This window comes from Hemitrygon akajei, chromosome 18 (assembly GCF_048418815.1).
Source record: "Hemitrygon akajei chromosome 18, sHemAka1.3, whole genome shotgun sequence".
Lineage (NCBI taxonomy): Eukaryota > Metazoa > Chordata > Chondrichthyes > Myliobatiformes > Dasyatidae > Hemitrygon > Hemitrygon akajei.
In genome coordinates, this window is record NC_133141.1 from 33,346,099 (window position 1) to 33,367,416 (window position 21,318).

Consider the following 21,318-nt stretch of genomic DNA (forward strand, 5'->3'; position numbering starts at 1 on the left):
CACAGATCTTCTGTGGGTCCATTGATTCATACCCTTGTACCGTGGGCTGAATGGCTTCTAATCTGGGGGAACCATTGATACACCGCCATGTGGTGGATGGGACGAATGGCCACTGACCTGTGGAACTATTGATCCGTCTCCCTGTCCCACAGACTGGGTGGGTTAGGTAAATTCATGGATAAGAAGCATGACGCACATGAAGCATCTAATGATGGCCTATAGTAAGACTCCGATGATCTGGTCTCTAACTATTAGGAAGTCCTGGTGTGATCTGGTCTCTAACTATTAGGAAGTCCTGGTGGTTCGGCTTCTGGCACACCAGATGATGTTTACTGCACACCCAAGGTTACGTAGGGCTGCTGGTTCCCATGATCTTCATCGAGCCAGCCTCCACATCCACTCTCCCTTAAAACTGACCCCATTTTTCTCTTAGTTCACCAGGTCATATAACAGTACAGCCCAGGAACAGGCCTTTGTACCCACCATCCCTGTGCTGACCCTGTTGCTGAATTCAACTAAACCCATCGGCCTGAATATGATCCATATCCCTCCATTAGATGTGCTTCTTGAACACCTCTATAGTATCTGCTTCCACCACCACCCCGGCAGCACATTCCAGTCTCTGAAAACCTACTGCCCACACATCTGCTTTGAACTTCTTCTGCTCACCTTAAAGCTACTCCTTCTAGTCTTAGACATTCCACCCCTGGAAAATGTCACTGGCAATCTACCCTCTCTGCTTCTCATAATCTTATCAGGTCATACCTTGGCTTCTGATGCCTCAGAAAAAGCAGCCCGAATTTGTCCACCATTTCACTGGGAAAATAAATACTCACTGCATAACATCTACAAATCATGAATTAAAATGTATTGTGATATTGAAGGGAAATAACATCAAATAGCCTGAAAAACAAACCTAGCCTGGCACCACTAATGTCCTGCGAGCGCTGGATTATTGTTGTTATACAGCAATGGAAGCAAGCCCTTCGGCCCAGCTGGTCCAAGATACCTCATCAAAGCTAGCCCCACTTAGCTCATATCCCTTTGAACCTTTCCTATCCCCATACCTATCCAAGTGCCTTTTAAAAGTTGTTAATGTATGTACCTGCCTCAACTATTTCCTCTGGTGGTTTGTTCCACATATATGTGTAGAAAAAAAGATCCCTCAGGTCCCTATTAAATCTCTCCCATCTCACTTTAAACCAGTACTCTCTAGGTTCTGATATTTTAGCCCTGGGGAAAAAGTCTGTGCATATTCACCCTGGTTTTACACAACTCTTTAAGGTCACCTCTCAGTCTCCTACTCTCCAATGAATAAAGTCCCAAGATCTCCAACTGTTCCCTATAACTCAGTCCCTCAAGTCCTGCAACATCCTTGTAAATCTTTTCTAGTTTAGTACCACTTTTCCTATAGCACCAACGCCTTTAACAACAGCAACATAACATCCTAACTTCTATACTCAATGCCCTGGCTGATGAAGGCCAGCAGTGGTTCTCTAATGTCTGGTTGAACATTGACTTCTCTAATATCCGCTGATTTCCACCCTCCCCTTCCCTCTTCTTCATTTCCCCATTTTGGCTCCCCTCTTATCTCTTCTCGTCACCTGCCTATCATCTTCCAGTGGTACCCTTCCTCCTTCTCTCAATGTTCTTGCCGTCAGTTTGGAGGCTCATCCACCCTGAGAGTGGCCTCATCATGGCCAAAGAAGAGACTATGGACCAACATGTCAGAATGGGAAAGGGGATAGGAATTAAAATGGTTGGGCATTAGGAAATTCTACTTTGTGCGGATGGAACGGAGGTGCTTGACAAAGCATTCTCCCAATTTATGTCAGGTCTCACCAATGTCGAGGAGGTCCCATCAGGAGCACCGGATACAGTAGAAACCCCAACAGGTTCTCAGGTGATGTGCCTCGCATGGAAAGACTGTTTGGGGCCTTGGAGGTGAGGAAGAAGGTGAATGGGTATTTCTCTCGCTCGCAGAAATCCGTTGCAAAATAAAACTAACTGCATAAGGAACTCACTAGGTCAAATATCTGTTATTAAGGAATAACAGAAAGAATTGGGCAAAACAAAAATGAAGTTATGAAAATTCTAGGGCCTCAATTGTCATAGATCAAGTGCCATAGGTCCAGGTTTACTGATGACACAGAGCTGGGTTGTATTGTAGGTTGTGAGGAATGCAGAGAGAGGCTTGAGATGGATTAAGTGAATAGGCAGGGACTGGGTTAGTGGAATATCATATGAGGTCATCCACTTTATAAAGAAAAACTTTAAAACATTTTTAAGTGATGAAAGATTGAAAGGTGTTGATGTTCAAAAAGACCAGTTGTCCCTGTTTAACAAAATGGGTTGGCCAGTACAGCATGCAATTAAAAAAGGTAATTTATATTTTGGCTTTATTGTAAGAGAAACTGACACTTTAGCAGTTGCACCTCTTGGAATGGAGACTATCTTGCTTCCGTGCCAGTTCCAGGGGTTCTGAGGAGACGAATCTGGATCCGGATTCTATCACTGCTGATGCAGGAGATAGAACATGAACAAGACAGGACAGGCACAGGCCTTTGATTCACAGTGCCCAACTAATCCCTTTAGTCTGCATGCAGTCCATATCCCTCCATTCCCTGCACATTTATGTACGTGCCTATCTTGGAGTCTCTTAAACACCTCTATCGTATCTGCCTCCACTACCTCCCCTGGCAGCACATTCCAGGCACCCATCACTGTGTGTGTGTGTGTGTGTGTGTGTGTGTGTGTGTGTGTGTGTGTGTGTGTGTGTGTGTGTGTGTGTGTGTGTGTGTGTGTGTGTGTGTGTGTGTGTGTGTGTGTGTGTGTGTGTGTGTGAGAGAGAGAGAGAGAAAAACTTGCCCCACACATCTCCTTCAAACTTTCTCTCCTCACCTTAAATACATGCCCTCTGGTATCAGACCTTATGACCCTGGGGAGAAAGATACCAGCTGTCTACTCTACCTAGGCCTCTCATGATCTTATAAGCATCTATCAGATCTCCCCTCAGCCTCCGCTGCTCCAGAGAAAACAAACCAAGTTTATCTGACCTCTGAAGAAACACCGCTGGAAATACTCAGCAGGTTAGGCCACATCTGACCAGACATTGGTGAATGGTTTGCAAGGCAGACACTTCTTCAGCCAGTTACTGTGAGCTGTGGGCTCCCAGTGCAGACATGAGGTTCTCATTGCCATCCTAGATGCTCCCTCTCCAGCGAGTGTAAGCAGGGTCTTAGTAATGGGGCTGTTGGGTTGGCAGAGGACAGCAAATGCTGACCCTTCCATCTCATAGCTTCCCCCCCCCCCCCCACCATTAACTGGGAGCTGATTCATGAGATGTGGCTACTGGTCCATGTGTCACAGGGTCTCGCTCGGGGAGGGGGTGATATCCCCCAGGGGAAGGGCAAGTCGCCCTCGTCCACAATTCATCAGCAACTCCAGTTATCTGTGTACCACAGCTCAGAGGCAGGGAGGCTGGAGGGTGTTACAGAGATAAGGAGGGATGCAGAGGGTTACAGAAGGAAGAAGCGGTAGGAGTTACAGAGACAGGTAGAGGTGTAATGGGTTACAGAGATAGGGAGGGGTGTTGGAACTCTTCTCCCACTCTTCTTAATCCTCTCTTCTCTAGCCTTTCCTCCCTCCTGCCCCTTTCTCCCTTCTCCCTCTGTCTCCCTCCCTCCCCTTCTCTCTCTTTCCCTCCCCTTCCCTCTCCCTCCCTCCTCTACCCCCTTCTTCCCTCCCTCCCCTTCCCCTTTCTTCCCTCCCCTCTCTCTCCCTCCCTCCCCCTCTCCAGAAAGCCAACAGTGATAATGCTGAGAGTAAGTTAATGTCAAGTTGATTAATTTCTGCCCAGTCAATATATTATTGAGCAGTGAGGGAGGTGGCGAGGCTTGAGGGATCCGATCGGGAGAAGTAGCCAGCTTGAATGCTGGCCATCTCTGCTGCAGGTCCCAGCTCTGGTCCCGATCTACACGAACTCTTCACCAACAGCCATGATCGTCACCCATCAGAACGTGTCACACAGCCTGGTGAGTGCGAAGAATTCCTTGCACACTGTCTTTACACTTGCTGATGAACTTCTTTGTGTGTATGTAGGTATGAGTGTTTGTGGATGTGATCATGGGCATGACTGTGTGTGCAATTGGGTGCCTGTATGCAAGAGAGAGAGAGAGAGAGAGAGAGAGAGTGTGTGTGTGTGTGTGTGTGTGTGTGTGTGTGTGTGTGTGTGTGTGTGTGTGTGTGTGTGTGTGTGTGTGTGTGTGTGTGTGCATACAGTTGGATATTTTAGCAGCAGTGTGTGTGTGTACGAGTCTATGCTTTTGAATGTGAACATAGGCATGAGTGTGAATCTATGCATGAGTCTGCATGCTTGTGCAAATGGGAGCCTAAACAAGAGTATTTGAGTGCATGTGTATGCATGCTTGTGAATGTGCATATGGGTGTGTGTTTGTAAGCATGATGGAGTGTGTGTGGCCTTGGGTGCAGTGGGTGGATGTGTTTGCTTGCAAGCACCGGTATGCGAGTGTGTGTGTGATGGTACACACAAGTGTGTGTTTGCAAGCATGTGAGTGAGTGTGTGTTGCCTTGTGCAGGTGAGTGGGTGTTTTTGCTTGCAAGCATGAGAGTGTAAGTGTGTGTGACTGGGTGAATGTGTGTTTCTGTCACTAGGTGAGATTCCAGTTATTTATTGGAATGGCAACATGTACTGTGGAAACTTTCAGCCCTGCTTAGAATCAGGAAATCCTCCAGTCCACAAGAAGCCAATTCAGCCTGCATTACGAGCTTTCCCAGCAGCGCAGCACTCTGTTCACAGCCCTGCACTATTCACTCCTTCCAAAAGCTCATTCCACAGGCAGGGCGTCACGATTCCCAGCCAGTTACTACAGGGAGACTATGGGGCTCCCTCCCTCTCTGGATCCTCACCAACTGCTTTAAAAGTGCTGAGTTTGAGTTTGGCCTATGGGTGAGATTCCTGACAGGAATCAAGTGACATGCAGGGCTGTCACAGAAACTGCTGGCTTTGAAAGGATCTTTCACCCAGCGCAGAGCGATTGCCTGGAGGCTGCTTGCTGCCAGATTACACTCACAGCAGCAGCAAGACCCTAACCCCACCCAACGCTGACAAAATGCGCCCATGCACACAAAAAAACACACACACAAAAATGCATGTGCTTCAGTGCATCCAGCACTCACACATGGATGCAACAACACCAGCATGCAGTATGCATGCATGTGCTCTAATACATTCACCGGTACACATACGCACAGGGGCATCGATACCAGTACCTATAACACAAGCATGTGCTCCAGTGCATTCAGGCATGAACTTGTGCACATGTATCCTGCATAGATGTATCACTATCAGCATGCAAAAAATTGCAATGTGTTCACAGATAAGGAAGGCATCATTCGCATGCACGACAATGCAGCAGTGCATGCATATGTACCCACACACTACATTCACATATCACATACGCCGCACACATTCGCATGTGTCCCATTGTACTCAGGTCTGTACACATAGAGCACATGAGTATATGGGGAGTGAGGGATAGAGTGAGAAGGGGGGTGCTGGAAGCAGATTGTGGAGAGAAAGGAGGAGATCAAGGCCCAACGATGAGGAACTTGGAAGGACTGAGGCTGTTCACATAATCACAAGAGACGGAGGTGGCGATAGATTGAAAATCACTGGGGATTCAGAGCGAGGGTGCATGAGGGAATTCAGAAGGGCAGGAGTAGGAGACAATTGTGGAGAGTTAGAAAGGCAGTCAGGTGGGGAGGAATTTGCCTGCAGTGAGTCACGGGGATCCGGGAATCACAGCCTACGAGGGCAGTGTTTAATATCACTGACATATGTTGTGAAATTTGTTGTTTTGCAGCAGCAGTACAGTGCAATGCATAAAAATACAGTAAGTTACAGTCAGAAATCTGTAAATAGTGCAAGAAGAGCAAATATGAGGTTGAAAAATTCTGATGTTGGAGGAGAAGAAGCTGTTCCTAAAATGTTAAGTGTACCTTCAAGCTCCTTTACTTCCTCACCAATGGAGGAATGAAAGGAGGGCATATCCTGGTTGGTGAGGGTCCTTAATGATGGATGCCACCTTCTTGACTTCTTGAGGCTCTATCTCTTGAAGATGTCCACGATGGTGGGAGGGATGTGCCCATCATGGAGCTAGCTGAGTCCACAACTGTTTTTTCAATCCAGCGCATTGGAGGTGATGCAACCAGTTAGAATCCCCTCCATAGTGCATCTGTAGAAAACTGACATGAGGTTTTGGGAAAGATGGCCAGGAGATGGATGAATGGCCATGAGAGGTCATTAGTACCTTGGCTAGGGAGGAGAGAAGTAGAATGAAAAGTCTAACTTCAGTGGTGGGGAGGGTGAGGGGAGAGAAAGTTGATGCAATGGGAGGGTGAGGAGAGGGAGAGTCGAGGGAGAACTGAGTTTTGGGAAAGGCAGTGCCAAGGAATCACCATGCAGAAAGACAAGAGATGCCAACAGAGTGCCACACTGTGGGAAGGGCACTTGTATTACGGGAGAGACTCTCTAGGCTGTGGGACAGGGTGATGGAGAGTGTCCTTGGGCTTTGAGAGAGATTCAATGGGTGGTGCAGAGTCAGCGATGAGGAGAGGGAGTATTCGGTGGGTGCAGAGAGCCCATGGCTGGGAAGAGTGGCAAGGGATTAAAGGTTTGAGCTATAAATAACAATTCCTTTGTAATCCCTCACAGCCCAATCCTCACCATTTACCAGCTCTCTTTCTGGAAAGCACTGTGCTGACTTGGGTTTACTTTGCTAATTAGATGTGCAGCTGATGTAAAATCCAATTAATTTAAAAGCCTTCTGCAGTTCCAGCCCTGAATCAATGAGCTCTTCCTGGCTTCCATCAATCCATTCCCTCAACCCCCCCTCTCTCTCTCTTTCACTCACTTCATCTCTCTCTCTCACACTCTGCCTGTCTTTCTCACTTTAGGTCTGTCTCGTTCTTTCTGTCCCTCTCTTTCTTACACACCTCTCCCTTTCTGTTTCCTCCCACTCTTTGCCCACTGTCTCCCAATCTATATTCTATATCCCTCTCCCAATCTATCTCCATCACTCCCAATCTCTCTCTTTTACACACACACACACACACACACACACACACACACACACACACACACACACACACACACACACACACACACACACACACACACACACACACACACACACACACACACACACACACACCACCACCACCACCACCACCACCACCACCAGGCCAGATGGCCCCTACTCACGGCTAGCCTGTTTACCTTGTCCCTTGGCTCATCCTGGTTCCTCGGGGGCCACGAGTGCACCCTGGCCGACACACTGCCGACAGATAGCTCATAGGGGTTTGGGGGCAGGAGATGCGATTGGGGGCCTCTGCTTCTGTCACCGTCACTGGCTGGCCTGGCTCCTAGCGTTCAGGCCCGCACACATACACATTTCCCTCCCTTCCATCTTTCTCCATTACTTTATCTGTTTGGACAAAAGAATTGGAATTGGTTTATTATTGTCACACATACTGATGTACAGTAAGAAGTTTGTCTTTCATACTGTTCATACAAATGAAATCATTACACAGTGTACTGAGGCAGTAGAAGGTAAGACAACAGAATACAGAATAAAGTGTCACAGTTACAGGGAAAGTGCAGTGAGGGTGGGCAATAAGGTGCAAGATCATAATGAGGTAGATTGTGAGATCAAGAATCCATTTTATCATACTGGGGAACCATTCAACAGTCTTACAACAGCAGGTTAGAAGCTGTCCTTGAGCCTGGTGGGACATGTTTTCAGGGTTTTGTATCTCCTGTCCGATGGAAGTGGGGAGAACAGAGTATGTCTGGGCTGCAGTCCACAGATCAGGAGAATAAAATGAGGGCCCTTCCGACAGCAGTATTTCAAATGGGGATTAATGAAATCCCAGAGGAATTGGAAAAAAATACTTTGTCACAAATAGAGACGACAGCAACTGCTCAGCAAGTCAGTCAGTATCTGAGAGGAGAAAAAACAGTTGATGCTTGGGGTAGAGGTTCCAGAAAAGTGAGGAAAAGAGTGAGTTTCTACCTGTGGGGAGGGAGATAGATGGGGAGGATAGAGGGAGTGTCCAGCCACAGATATCATCACTCTCAGTGTCTACAATTCCCTGATCATCTCCCCATGGCTCCTATGCTCACACCTGCTCACACAGACTGACAGAGTCTGTAATCAGGATCAGGTTTGTTAGCACCAATTTATACCAAGGGAATTTTGTTGTTTTGCAGCAGCAGGACAATGCAAAGACATACAATTTTATAAATTACAGTGCAAAGAAAAGAAAAATGATAGTCTGCAGCCTCCTGTGATCCTGTGCATTGAAGCCTCCATACCATGCTCTGCTTCAACCAGTTAGAAGCTGGTCTACTTCATGAGGAGTTAGAGCAGATTTCGTATGACAGCAAAGGTTGTTGCTAATTTCCACAGCTGTACAGTGGAGACCATTCTGACTGGGTGCATCACCGTCTGGTGTGGAGTCTCCAATGCAGAGGATCACAAGAGGCTGCAGAGGGTTGTAGACCCAGTCAGCTCCATCACAGGCACAAACCTCCCCAACATCACAGACATCCTCAAGAGGCAGGGTCTCAAGAAGCAGCATCCAACATGAAGGACCCTCATCATCTAGGACAAGCTCTCTTCTCGTTACTACCATCAGGGAGGAGGTACAAGAACCTGAAGACCCACACTCAGTAGTTCAGGGACAGCTTCTTCCCCTCCACCATCAGATTTCTGAATGGTCCATGAACACTATTCCTCTTTTGCACTATGTACAAGTAATTTTCATGTCTTGCACTGTACAGCTGCCACGAATCAACAAATTTCTATCCCTCACTCTGGCCTCTTTATCTCTTCTCCTCACCTGCCTATCACCTCTCCCTGGTGCCCCTCCTTCTTCCATTTCCTCCCATGGTCCACTCTCCTCTCCTCTCTAGCCTTTTACCTTTCCCACCCACCTGGCTTCACCTACCACCTTCCAGCTATCCTCCTTCCCCTTTCCACCACCTTTTTATTCTGCCATCTTCCCCCTTCCTTTCCAGACCTAAAGAAGGGTCTTGGCCTGAAACATTGACTGCTGCCTGGCCTGCGGAGTTCCTCCAGCATTTTGTGTGTGTTGCTCTGGATTTCCAGCATCTGCAGAATCTCTTGTGTTTAAAATTTCAGAACGTATGTCAGTGATTGAGAAAACCCTCCACTGTACATCTGTAGCCTCTATAGCATGGTGTGCGTGGGTCAGTGCTGGGGATGCCCAGATCTGAGCTAACACCACCCACCCATCTGGCCAGGCTGGAGCAAGGGAGCATCTCTTGGTAGAGATTGTACCCTTCCCATGGCCCTGGTCAGTTGAGGGTGGGTGTTTGGATATCTCAGCTTTAAGACTTCAAGGATGGGTGAGGGGAGGGTTGAGTGTGACAGCGAAAGGGTGGGCGATCTTGGAGAGGCTTACCCATTGCTCTTTGCTTCTGTAGGATCCAACAGAAACAGTGAGTGGCGCTCCACGGAACTGGAAGGGCATCGGGATTGCAGTGCTGGTCATCAGCGTCATCCTGTCTCTGGTTATCCTCTCCATCAGCCTCCTGACCCCAGGTAACTGCCCCCACCCACGACCCCGTCATAGCCTGTGACCCTCAGCACCAGGTAACTTCCCCCAACCCTGCCCTGAATGTAACCTGTAGTCCCTAACCCCAATACTGATCACCTAATGTAACCTATGAGCATAACCTCTAATCCCCACTCTCCTCCCTTCTGACCCCAGGTAACTGCCCACAGACCCTTCCCTAATGTAACCCGACCACAATCCCCACCCACCACCCCCAGGTAACCAGCCTTATCCCAACCATAACATAACCTGTGACCCACTAACTTCTAACCCTCAATCCTCATCCCTCCTGATCCCAGGTAACCTCCCAGCCTCTCCCACTGACATAACCTGCAACCCCTACCACTGCCACCTCACCCGTACTCCTAATCCCCACCCGTAAAGCTAATCCCTACCCTAATCCCTCTACACCTAACCCCAGTCACTGCGTTGACCCCAAAAACCAACCCTTGCTCCCTCCTTAGGACCACATGGTTCCATCCCAATCTCTGGTGCACAGGTTTCGCCCGTGATCTCCAGTTCCCTCCCATGTCCCACTGACTTGCAGGGTCGATGGGTTAATTGGCTGTGCTGTAAATCCTTCCGCAGTGTTCTGGGTGAGGGGCAGAATTGGGGTGGAGGAGCCTGTGGGAACATGGGGGAGAATGGATGGGATTGGTGTAAGTGGCTGGCTGATGGTCGGCATGGATTTGATGTGCTGATGGGCCGGTTTCCCAGCTGTATTACCTGAGGATTTTCCATACCACCCTCCCCCACCCCCAGGTCCTGTCCCCAACCTCACCCTGTGCCCTCTGTCCTGACTCCCTGATAACCAGACCCCGCAAACTCTTCACCCACTTCTGCCCTGCCCCCATCCTGACACCAAGCCCTGCCCTCTAAGCCTTGACCCCGTCCAACCTCGACTTATGACCTTACCCTGAACCCTATCAACCACAGTCCTGCAGCCCCCTACCCTTTTACCTGACCACATATCCCCCGATCTCCGCCCTTAACGTCTCCTCTGAACTTTGCGAGCTACCTCTCCCCTATCTCTTAGTGACCACCCTGACCCTGCTCCCTGTGTCTGACTTCTAACCCCTGACCCATGATCCCCTGCTTCCAACCCTGGCCTTTACCCCTAACCTCGCCCCCTTCTCCACAAGACAAGGCCTTGCCAAGGACCTTCATATTGAATGGGAACAAGGCAAAGTGGGCGGGTATCCAGGGGAAGGGAGAGGGGATTAGAGAAGGGAGGAGAAAATATTTTCTAGGATCTTTACAACTCATGAGGGGAGGGGAGGGAGGCAGGGAGAAAATGGGAAAAGGCTATGGGGAGGGGAGACAGGAGGAAAAGGAGGGGCAGAGGAAGTGTCCCGAGGAACGATAAGGCAGCTGACACTGAGGTACTTCTCTTTTAGAGGATGAATCTCCAGATCCCAGACCAAGACTCACGCTGGATGATATCTGGGCTCCTAAGTTCCAGATCCACGACCCTGAGGTGAAGTGGATTAATGGTGAGTGAGGCCTTTACCTCATGGGGAGGTGTTGGATCAATTTCTTTGGTAGGTGATGCACAGTTCTGGGGAAGAGGAGTCACGGAGGGGGTGTGAAGGAGGTGGACCAGCCCTTGGAATGTGTGATGGGACAGTGCAGAGGAAACTTCATTTTGTGTCTGACCCTAGCAATGTGTGATGGGATGGTGTGGATGGAACTTCACTCTGTGTCTGACCCTGGGAGTGTGTGATGGGACGGTGTGGATGGAACTTCACTCTGTGTCTGACCCCAGGAGCGTGTGATGGGACGGTGTGGAGAGAGATTCACTCTGTGTCTGACACTGGGAGTGTGTGATGGGACGGTGTGGAGAGAGATTCACTCTGTGTCTGACCCTGGGAGTGTGTAATGGGACAGTGTGGAGGGAGATTCACTCTGTGTCTGACCCTGGGAGTGTGTGATGGGACAGTGTGGACGGAGATTCACTCTGTGTCTGACCCTGGGAGTGTGTGATGGGACAGTACGGAGGGAGATTCACTCTGTGTCTGACCCTGGGAGTGTGTGATGGGACAGTGTGGAGGGAGCTTCACTTTGTGTCTGGGCCCAGGAGTGTGTGATGGGGCCAGATTATGCCAATGCTTACTATCTGGTACCAAGGCCCAGTAATGTAGATGTGAATCAATACAGGATCAAATGTGATTGAACTGTTTATCAGGTGATACAGTAATAATGCGAACACCTGAGGGACATGTGATCAAACAGAGCATGACAACGAGGGAGATCACTTTGCTGTTGGAGAACAGAATCTTTGTAAGTATACATATCTCTCCATTGAAACGTTGAAGTGGCCACTCTACCCATCAAACTGGTTCTAGCCCTTCTTCCTTGTCTTCCACCCAGAGTTCAATATATTTCACCCTTTCCACTCTTTCCTCGAATACCCCCTTCCAAAGGCTCTCTGTCAGCCATCCAGACAACACATCTGAGATCCCAACAATTTCTACAGGGATCAACACACACATAATGCTAGAACTCAGCATGTCAGGCAGCATCGATGGAGGGATGACCTGCTGAGTTCCTCTGACATTCTGCGTGTGAGTTGTTTCCGAGTGGTTGCATCACAGCCTGGTGTGGAGGCTGCAATGCAGAGGGTCGAAAGAGGCTGCAGAGGGTTGTAGGCTTAACCAGTTCCATCACCGTCACAAGCCTCCCCACCATCAGGGACACCTTCAACAGGCAGTATCCATCGCTAAGGACCCTCATCATCTGGGACACGCCCTCTTCTCATTCCTGCCATCAGGGAGGAGGTACAGAACTTGAAGGCACACACTCAATGATTGATAAACAGCTTCTTCCCCACTATCAGATTTCTGAATGCTCCATGAATACTACCTCGCGATTACTCCTTTGCTCTACCTATCTATGTATTTATTATTGTAATTTACAGTAACTTTTTGTTGTACTGCTGCTACAAAACTCTGGGGAATTTGTAAGAACATTGGGATAATTTAAGAGAATACCCTCCTCTAGATAGTTCACTCTGTTCTGTCCTTCTAACTCCCACCCTGATGCTCTCCGTTCATTCCTCCAGGTTTCCCTCGAAGCTACGAAGTACAAGGTGTCTCCCAACCTGCTGTACATTCTACTGGCCTCCAATGTCACAGAGGTAGGGACGCAAGAGGATAACTCCAGGCCTGGGATGCTGAGAACAGGAGCGGCTGAGTGGGGACCTGGCACAAGTGAAGTCAGAAGGAAGGCCACACCTGGAAATGGGAGAATAGGACACAGCAGAGCTTTAACCCAAATCCCGGCAGTGTGTGATGGGATGGTGTGGTGTGAGATTCACTCTGTGTCTGACACCGGGAGTGTGTGATGGGATGGTGTGGTGTGAGATTCACTCTGTGTCTGACCCTTGGAGTGTGTGATGGGATGGTGTGGAGGGAGATTCACTCTGTGTCTGACACCGGGAGTGTGTGATGGGACAGTGTGGAGGGAGATTCACTCTTGTGTCTGACCCTGGGAGTGTGTGATGGGACAGTGTGGAGGGAGATTCACTCTGTGTCTGACCCTGGGAGTGTGTGATGGGACAGTGTGGAGGGAGATTCACTCTTGTGTCTGACCCTGGGAGTGTGTGATGGGACAGTGTGGAGGGAGATTCACTCTGTGTCTGACCCTGGGAGTGTGTGATGGGACAGTGTGGAGGGAGATTCACTCTGTGTCTGACCCTGGGAGTGTGTGATGGGACAGTGTGGAGGGAGATTCACTCTTGTGTCTGACCCTGGGAGTGTGTGATGGGACAGTGTGGAGGGAGATTCACTCTGTGTCTGACCCTGGGAGTGTGTGATGGGACAGTGTGGAGGGAGATTCACTCTGTGTCTGACCCTGGGGGTGTGTGATGGGACAGTGTGGAGGGAGATTCACTCTGTGTCTGCCACCGGGAGTGTGTGATGGGACAGTGTAGAGGGAGATTCACTCTGTGTCTGACACTGGCAGTGTGTGATGGGACAGTGTAGAGGGAGATTCACTCTGTGTCTGACACTGGCAGTGTGTGATGGGACAGTGTAGAGGGAGATTCACTCTGTGTCTCACCCTGGGAGTGTGTGATGGGACGGTGTGGAGGGAGATTCACTCTGTGTCTGACACTGGCAGTGTGGGATGGGACAGTGTGGAGGGAGATTCACTCTGTGTCTGACCCTGGGAGTGTGTGATGGGACAGTGTGGAGGGAGATTCACTCTGTGTCTGACCCTGGGAGTGTGTGATGGGACAGTGTGGAGGGAGATTCACTCTGTGTCTGACACCGGGAGTGTGTGATTGGATGGTGTGGAGGGAGATTCTCTCTGTGTCTGACCCTGGGAGTGTGTGATGGGACGGTGTGGAGGGAGATTCACTTTGTGTCTGACCCTGGGAGTGTGTGATGGGACAGTGTGGAGGGAGATTCACTCTGTGTCTGATCCCAGGAGTGTGGGATGGGACAGTGTGGAGGGAGATTCACTCTTGTGTCTGACCCTGGGAGTGTGTGATGGGACAGTGTGGAGGGAGATTCACTCTGTGTCTGACCCTGGGAGTGTGTGATGGGACAGTGTGGAGGGAGATTCACTCTGTGTCTGACCCTGGGGGTGTGTGATGGGACAGTGTGGAGGGAGATTCACTCTGTGTCTGCCACCGGGAGTGTGTGATGGGACAGTGTAGAGGGAGATTCACTCTGTGTCTGACACTGGCAGTGTGTGATGGGACAGTGTAGAGGGAGATTCACTCTGTGTCTGACACTGGCAGTGTGTGATGGGACAGTGTAGAGGGAGATTCACTCTGTGTCTCACCCTGGGAGTGTGTGATGGGACGGTGTGGAGGGAGATTCACTCTGTGTCTGACACTGGCAGTGTGGGATGGGACAGTGTGGAGGGAGATTCACTCTGTGTCTGACCCTGGGAGTGTGTGATGGGACAGTGTGGAGGGAGATTCACTCTGTGTCTGACCCTGGGAGTGTGTGATGGGACAGTGTGGAGGGAGATTCACTCTGTGTCTGACACCGGGAGTGTGTGATTGGATGGTGTGGAGGGAGATTCTCTCTGTGTCTGACCCTGGGAGTGTGTGATGGGACGGTGTGGAGGGAGATTCACTTTGTGTCTGACCCTGGGAGTGTGTGATGGGACAGTGTGGAGGGAGATTCACTCTGTGTCTGATCCCAGGAGTGTGGGATGGGACAGTGTGGAGGGAGATTCACTCTTGTGTCTGACCCTGGGAGTGTGTGATGGGACAGTGTGGAGGGAGATTCACTCTGTGTCTGACCCTGGGAGTGTGTGATGGGACAGTGTGGAGGGAGATTCACTCTGTGTCTGACCCTGGGGGTGTGTGATGGGACAGTGTGGAGGGAGATTCACTCTGTGTCTGCCACCGGGAGTTTGTGATGGGACAGTGTGGAGGGAGATTCACTCTGTGTCTGACCCTGGGAGTGTGTGATGGGAAGGTGTGGAGGGAGATTCACTCTGTGTCTGACCCTTGGAGTGTGTGATGGGACGGTGTGGAGGGAGATTCACTCTGTGTCTGACCCTTGGAGTGTGTGATGGGATGGTGTGGAGGGAGATTCACTCTGTGTCTGACACCGGGAGTGTGTGATGGGATGGTGTGGTGTGAGATTCACTCTGTGTCTGACCCTTGGAGTGTGTGATGGGATGGTGTGGAGGGAGATTCACTCTGTGTCTGACACCGGGAGTGTGTGATGGGACAGTGTGGAGGGAGATTCACTCTTGTGTCTGACCCTGGGAGTGTGTGATGGGACAGTGTGGAGGGAGATTCACTCTGTGTCTGACCCTGGGAGTGTGTGATGGGACAGTGTGGAGGGAGATTCACTCTTGTGTCTGACCCTGGGAGTGTGTGATGGGACAGTGTGGAGGGAGATTCACTCTGTGTCTGACCCTGGGAGTGTGTGATGGGACAGTGTGGAGGGAGATTCACTCTGTGTCTGACCCTGGGAGTGTGTGATGGGACAGTGTGGAGGGAGATTCACTCTTGTGTCTGACCCTGGGAGTGTGTGATGGGACAGTGTGGAGGGAGATTCACTCTGTGTCTGACCCTGGGAGTGTGTGATGGGACAGTGTGGAGGGAGATTCACTCTGTGTCTGACCCTGGGGGTGTGTGATGGGACAGTGTGGAGGGAGATTCACTCTGTGTCTGCCACCGGGAGTGTGTGATGGGACAGTGTAGAGGGAGATTCACTCTGTGTCTGACACTGGCAGTGTGTGATGGGACAGTGTAGAGGGAGATTCACTCTGTGTCTGACACTGGCAGTGTGTGATGGGACAGTGTAGAGGGAGATTCACTCTGTGTCTCACCCTGGGAGTGTGTGATGGGACGGTGTGGAGGGAGATTCACTCTGTGTCTGACACTGGCAGTGTGGGATGGGACAGTGTGGAGGGAGATTCACTCTGTGTCTGACCCTGGGAGTGTGTGATGGGACAGTGTGGAGGGAGATTCACTCTGTGTCTGACCCTGGGAGTGTGTGATGGGACAGTGTGGAGGGAGATTCACTCTGTGTCTGACACCGGGAGTGTGTGATTGGATGGTGTGGAGGGAGATTCTCTCTGTGTCTGACCCTGGGAGTGTGTGATGGGACGGTGTGGAGGGAGATTCACTTTGTGTCTGACCCTGGGAGTGTGTGATGGGACAGTGTGGAGGGAGATTCACTCTGTGTCTGATCCCAGGAGTGTGGGATGGGACAGTGTGGAGGGAGATTCACTCTTGTGTCTGACCCTGGGAGTGTGTGATGGGACAGTGTGGAGGGAGATTCACTCTGTGTCTGACCCTGGGAGTGTGTGATGGGACAGTGTGGAGGGAGATTCACTCTGTGTCTGACCCTGGGGGTGTGTGATGGGACAGTGTGGAGGGAGATTCACTCTGTGTCTGCCACCGGGAGTTTGTGATGGGACAGTGTGGAGGGAGATTCACTCTGTGTCTGACACCGGGAGTGTGTGATGGGACAGTGTAGAGGGAGATTCACTCTGTGTCTGACACCAGGAGTGTGTGATGGGACAGTGTGGAGGGAGATTCACTCTGTGTCTGACCCTGGGAGTGTGTGATGGGATGGTGTGGAGGGAGATTCACTCTGTGTCTGACCCTGGGAGTGTGTGATGGGACGGTGTGGAGGGAGATTCACTCTGTGTCTGACCCTGGGAGTGTGTGATGGGAAGGTGTGGAGGGAGATTCACTCTGTGTCTGACCCTTGGAGTGTGTGATGGGACGGTGTGGAGGGAGATTCACTCTGTGTCTGACCCTTGGAGTGTGTGATGGGATGGTGTGGAGGGAGATTCACTCTGTGTCTGACACCGGGAGTGTGTGATGGGACAGTGTGGAGGGAGATTCACTCTGTGTCTGACCCTGGGAGTGTGTGATGGGACAGTGTGGAGGGAGATTCACTCTGTGTCTGACCCTGGGAGTGTGTGATGGGACAGTGTGGAGGGAGATTCACTCTTGTGTCTGACCCTGGGAGTGTGTGATGGGACAGTGTGGAGGGAGATTCACTCTGTGTCTGACCCTGGGAGTGTGTGATGGGACAGTGTGGAGGGAGATTCACTCTGTGTCTGACCCTGGGGGTGTGTGATGGGACAGTGTGGAGGGAGATTCACTCTGTGTCTGCCACCGGGAGTGTGTGATGGGACAGTGTAGAGGGAGATTCACTCTGTGTCTGACACTGGCAGTGTGTGATGGGACAGTGTAGAGGGAGATTCACTCTGTGTCTGACACTGGCAGTGTGTGATGGGACAGTGTAGAGGGAGATTCACTCTGTGTCTCACCCTGGGAGTGTGTGATGGGACGGTGTGGAGGGAGATTCACTCTGTGTCTGACACTGGCAGTGTGGGATGGGACAGTGTGGAGGGAGATTCACTCTGTGTCTGACCCTGGGAGTGTGTGATGGGACGGTGTGGAGGGAGATTCACTCTGTGTCTGACCCTGGGAGTGTGTGATGGGACAGTGTGGAGGGAGATTCACTCTGTGTCTGACACCGGGAGTGTGTGATTGGATGGTGTGGAGGGAGATTCTCTCTGTGTCTGACCCTGGGAGTGTGTGATGGGACGGTGTGGAGGGAGATTCACTTTGTGTCTGACCCTGGGAGTGTGTGATGGGACAGTGTGGAGGGAGATTCACTCTGTGTCTGATCCCAGGAGTGTGGGATGGGACAGTGTGGAGGGAGATTCACTCTTGTGTCTGACCCTGGGAGTGTGTGATGGGACAGTGTGGAGGGAGATTCACTCTGTGTCTGACCCTGGGAGTGTGTGATGGGACAGTGTGGAGGGAGATTCACTCTGTGTCTGACCCTGGGGGTGTGTGATGGGACAGTGTGGAGGGAGATTCACTCTGTGTCTGCCACCGGGAGTTTGTGATGGGACAGTGTGGAGGGAGATTCACTCTGTGTCTGACACCGGGAGTGTGTGATGGGACAGTGTAGAGGGAGATTCACTCTGTGTCTGACACCAGGAGTGTGTGATGGGACAGTGTGGAGGGAGATTCACTCTGTGTCTGCCACCGGGAGTGTGTGATGGGACAGTGTAGAGGGAGATTCACTCTGTGTCTGACACTGGCAGTGTGTGATGGGACAGTGTAGAGGGAGATTCACTCTGTGTCTGACACTGGCAGTGTGTGATGGGACAGTGTAGAGGGAGATTCACTCTGTGTCTCACACTGGGAGTGTGTGATGGGACGGTGTGGAGGGAGATTCACTCTGTGTCTGACACTGGCAGTGTGGGATGGGACAGTGTGGAGGGAGATTCACTCTGTGTCTGACCCTGGGAGTGTGTGATGGGACAGTGTGGAGGGAGATTCACTCTGTGTCTGACCCTGGGAGTGTGTGATGGGACAGTGTGGAGGGAGATTCACTCTGTGTCTGACACCGGGAGTGTGTGATTGGATGGTGTGGAGGGAGATTCTCTCTGTGTCTGACCCTGGGAGTGTGTGATGGGACGGTGTGGAGGGAGATTCACTTTGTGTCTGACCCTGGGAATGTGTGATGGGACAGTGTGGAGGGAGATTCACTCTGTGTCTGATCCCAGGAGTGTGGATGGAGATTCACTCTTGTGTCTGACCCTGGGAGTGTGTGATGGGACAGTGTGGAGGGAGATTCACTCTGTGTCTGACCCTGGGAGTGTGTGATGGGACAGTGTGGAGGGAGATTCACTCTGTGTCTGACCCTGGGGGTGTGTGATGGGACAGTGTGGAGGGAGATTCACTCTGTGTCTGCCACCGGGAGTTTGTGATGGGACAGTGTGGAGGGAGATTCACTCTGTGTCTGACCCTGGGAGTGTGTGATGGGAAGGTGTGGAGGGAGATTCACTCTGTGTCTGACCCTTGGAGTGTGTGATGGGACGGTGTGGAGGGAGATTCACTCTGTGTCTGACCCTTGGAGTGTGTGATGGGATGGTGTGGAGGGAGATTCACTCTGTGTCTGACACCGGGAGTGTGTGATGGGACAGTGTGGAGGGAGATTCACTCTTGTGTCTGACCCTGGGAGTGTGTGATGGGACAGTGTGGAGGGAGATTCACTCTGTGTCTGACCCTGGGAGTGTGTGATGGGACAGTGTGGAGGGAGATTCACTCTTGTGTCTGACCCTGGGAGTGTGTGATGGGACAGTGTGGAGGGAGATTCACTCTGTGTCTGACCCTGGGAGTGTGTGATGGGACAGTGTGGAGGGAGATTCACTCTGTGTCTGACCCTGGGAGTGTGTGATGGGACAGTGTGGAGGGAGATTCACTCTTGTGTCTGACCCTGGGAGTGTGTGATGGGACAGTGTGGAGGGAGATTCACTCTGTGTCTGACCCTGGGAGTGTGTGATGGGACAGTGTGGAGGGAGATTCACTCTGTGTCTGACCCTGGGGGTGTGTGATGGGACAGTGTGGAGGGAGATTCACTCTGTGTCTGCCACCGGGAGTGTGTGATGGGACAGTGTAGAGGGAGATTCACTCTGTGTCTGACACTGGCAGTGTGTGATGGGACAGTGTAGAGGGAGATTCACTCTGTGTCTGACACTGGCAGTGTGTGATGGGACAGTGTAGAGGGAGATTCACTCTGTGTCTCACCCTGGGAGTGTGTGATGGGACGGTGTGGAGGGAGATTCACTCTGTGTCTGACACTGGCAGTGTGGGATGGGACAGTGTGGAGGGAGATTCACTCTGTGTCTGACCCTGGGAGTGTGTGATGGGACAGTGTGGAGGGAGATTCACTCTGTGTCTGACCCTGGGAGTGTGTGATGGGACAGTGTGGAGGGAGATTCACTCTGTGTCTGACACCGGGAGTGTGTGATTGGATGGTGTGGAGGGAGATTCTCTCTGTGTCTGACCCTGGGAGTGTGTGATGGGACGGTGTGGAGGGAGATTCACTTTGTGTCTGACCCTGGGAGTGTGTGATGGGACAGTGTGGAGGGAGATTCACTCTGTGTCTGATCCCAGGAGTGTGGGATGGGACAGTGTGGAGGGAGATTCACTCTTGTGTCTGACCCTGGGAGTGTGTGATGGGACAGTGTGGAGGGAGATTCACTCTGTGTCTGACCCTGGGAGTGTGTGATGGGACAGTGTGGAGGGAGATTCACTCTGTGTCTGACCCTGGGGGTGTGTGATGGGACAGTGTGGAGGGAGATTCACTCTGTGTCTGCCACCGGGAGTTTGTGATGGGACAGTGTGGAGGGAGATTCACTCTGTGTCTGACACCGGGAGTGTGTGATGGGACAGTGTAGAGGGAGATTCACTCTGTGTCTGACACCAGGAGTGTGTGATGGGACAGTGTGGAGGGAGATTCACTCTGTGTCTGACCCTGGGAGTGTGTGATGGGATGGTGTGGAGGGAGATTCACTCTGTGTCTGACCCTGGGAGTGTGTGATGGGACGGTGTGGAGGGAGATTCACTCTGTGTCTGACCCTGGGAGTGTGTGATGGGAAGGTGTGGAGGGAGATTCACTCTGTGTCTGACCCTTGGAGTGTGTGATGGGACGGTGTGGAGGGAGATTCACTCTGTGTCTGACCCTTGGAGTGTGTGATGGGATGGTGTGGAGGGAGATTCACTCTGTGTCTGACACCGGGAGTGTGTGATGGGACAGTGTGGAGGGAGATTCACTCTGTGTCTGACCCTGGGAGTGTGTGATGGGACAGTGTGGAGGGAGATTCACTCTGTGTCTGACCCTGGGAGTGTGTGATGGGACAGTGTGGAGGGAGATTCACTCTTGTGTCTGACCCTGGGAGTGTGTGATGGGACAGTGTGGAGGGAGATTCACTCTGTGTCTGACCCTGGGAGTGTGTGATGGGACAGTGTGGAGGGAGATTCACTCTGTGTCTGACCCTGGGGGTGTGTGATGGGACAGTGTGGAGGGAGATTCACTCTGTGTCTGCCACCGGGAGTGTGTGATGGGACAGTGTAGAGGGAGATTCACTCTGTGTCTGACACTGGCAGTGTGTGATGGGACAGTGTAGAGGGAGATTCACTCTGTGTCTGACACTGGCAGTGTGTGATGGGACAGTGTAGAGGGAGATTCACTCTGTGTCTCACCCTGGGAGTGTGTGATGGGACGGTGTGGAGGGAGATTCACTCTGTGTCTGACACTGGCAGTGTGGGATGGGACAGTGTGGAGGGAGATTCACTCTGTGTCTGACCCTGGGAGTGTGTGATGGGACGGTGTGGAGGGAGATTCACTCTGTGTCTGACCCTGG

The 21,318-nt window shown here is 51.4% G+C and overlaps 1 protein-coding gene across 1 annotated transcript in view; it reads left to right on the forward strand.

The window, feature by feature from the left end:
- Positions 1 to 3,913: 3,913 nt before the first annotated feature.
- LOC140741275 (inactive dipeptidyl peptidase 10-like) overlaps positions 3,914 to 21,318 on the forward strand; it is a 51,422-nt gene continuing 34,017 nt past the window's right edge. Inside the window, exons 1-5 of the mRNA XM_073071271.1 lie at positions 3,914 to 4,034; positions 9,533 to 9,650; positions 11,061 to 11,156; positions 11,849 to 11,943; positions 12,725 to 12,799. Coding sequence (XP_072927372.1) covers positions 3,999 to 4,034; positions 9,533 to 9,650; positions 11,061 to 11,156; positions 11,849 to 11,943; positions 12,725 to 12,799 — 420 coding nt within the window. The 5' untranslated portion in view covers positions 3,914 to 3,998. The remainder of the gene's footprint in view (positions 4,035 to 9,532; positions 9,651 to 11,060; positions 11,157 to 11,848; positions 11,944 to 12,724; positions 12,800 to 21,318) is intronic.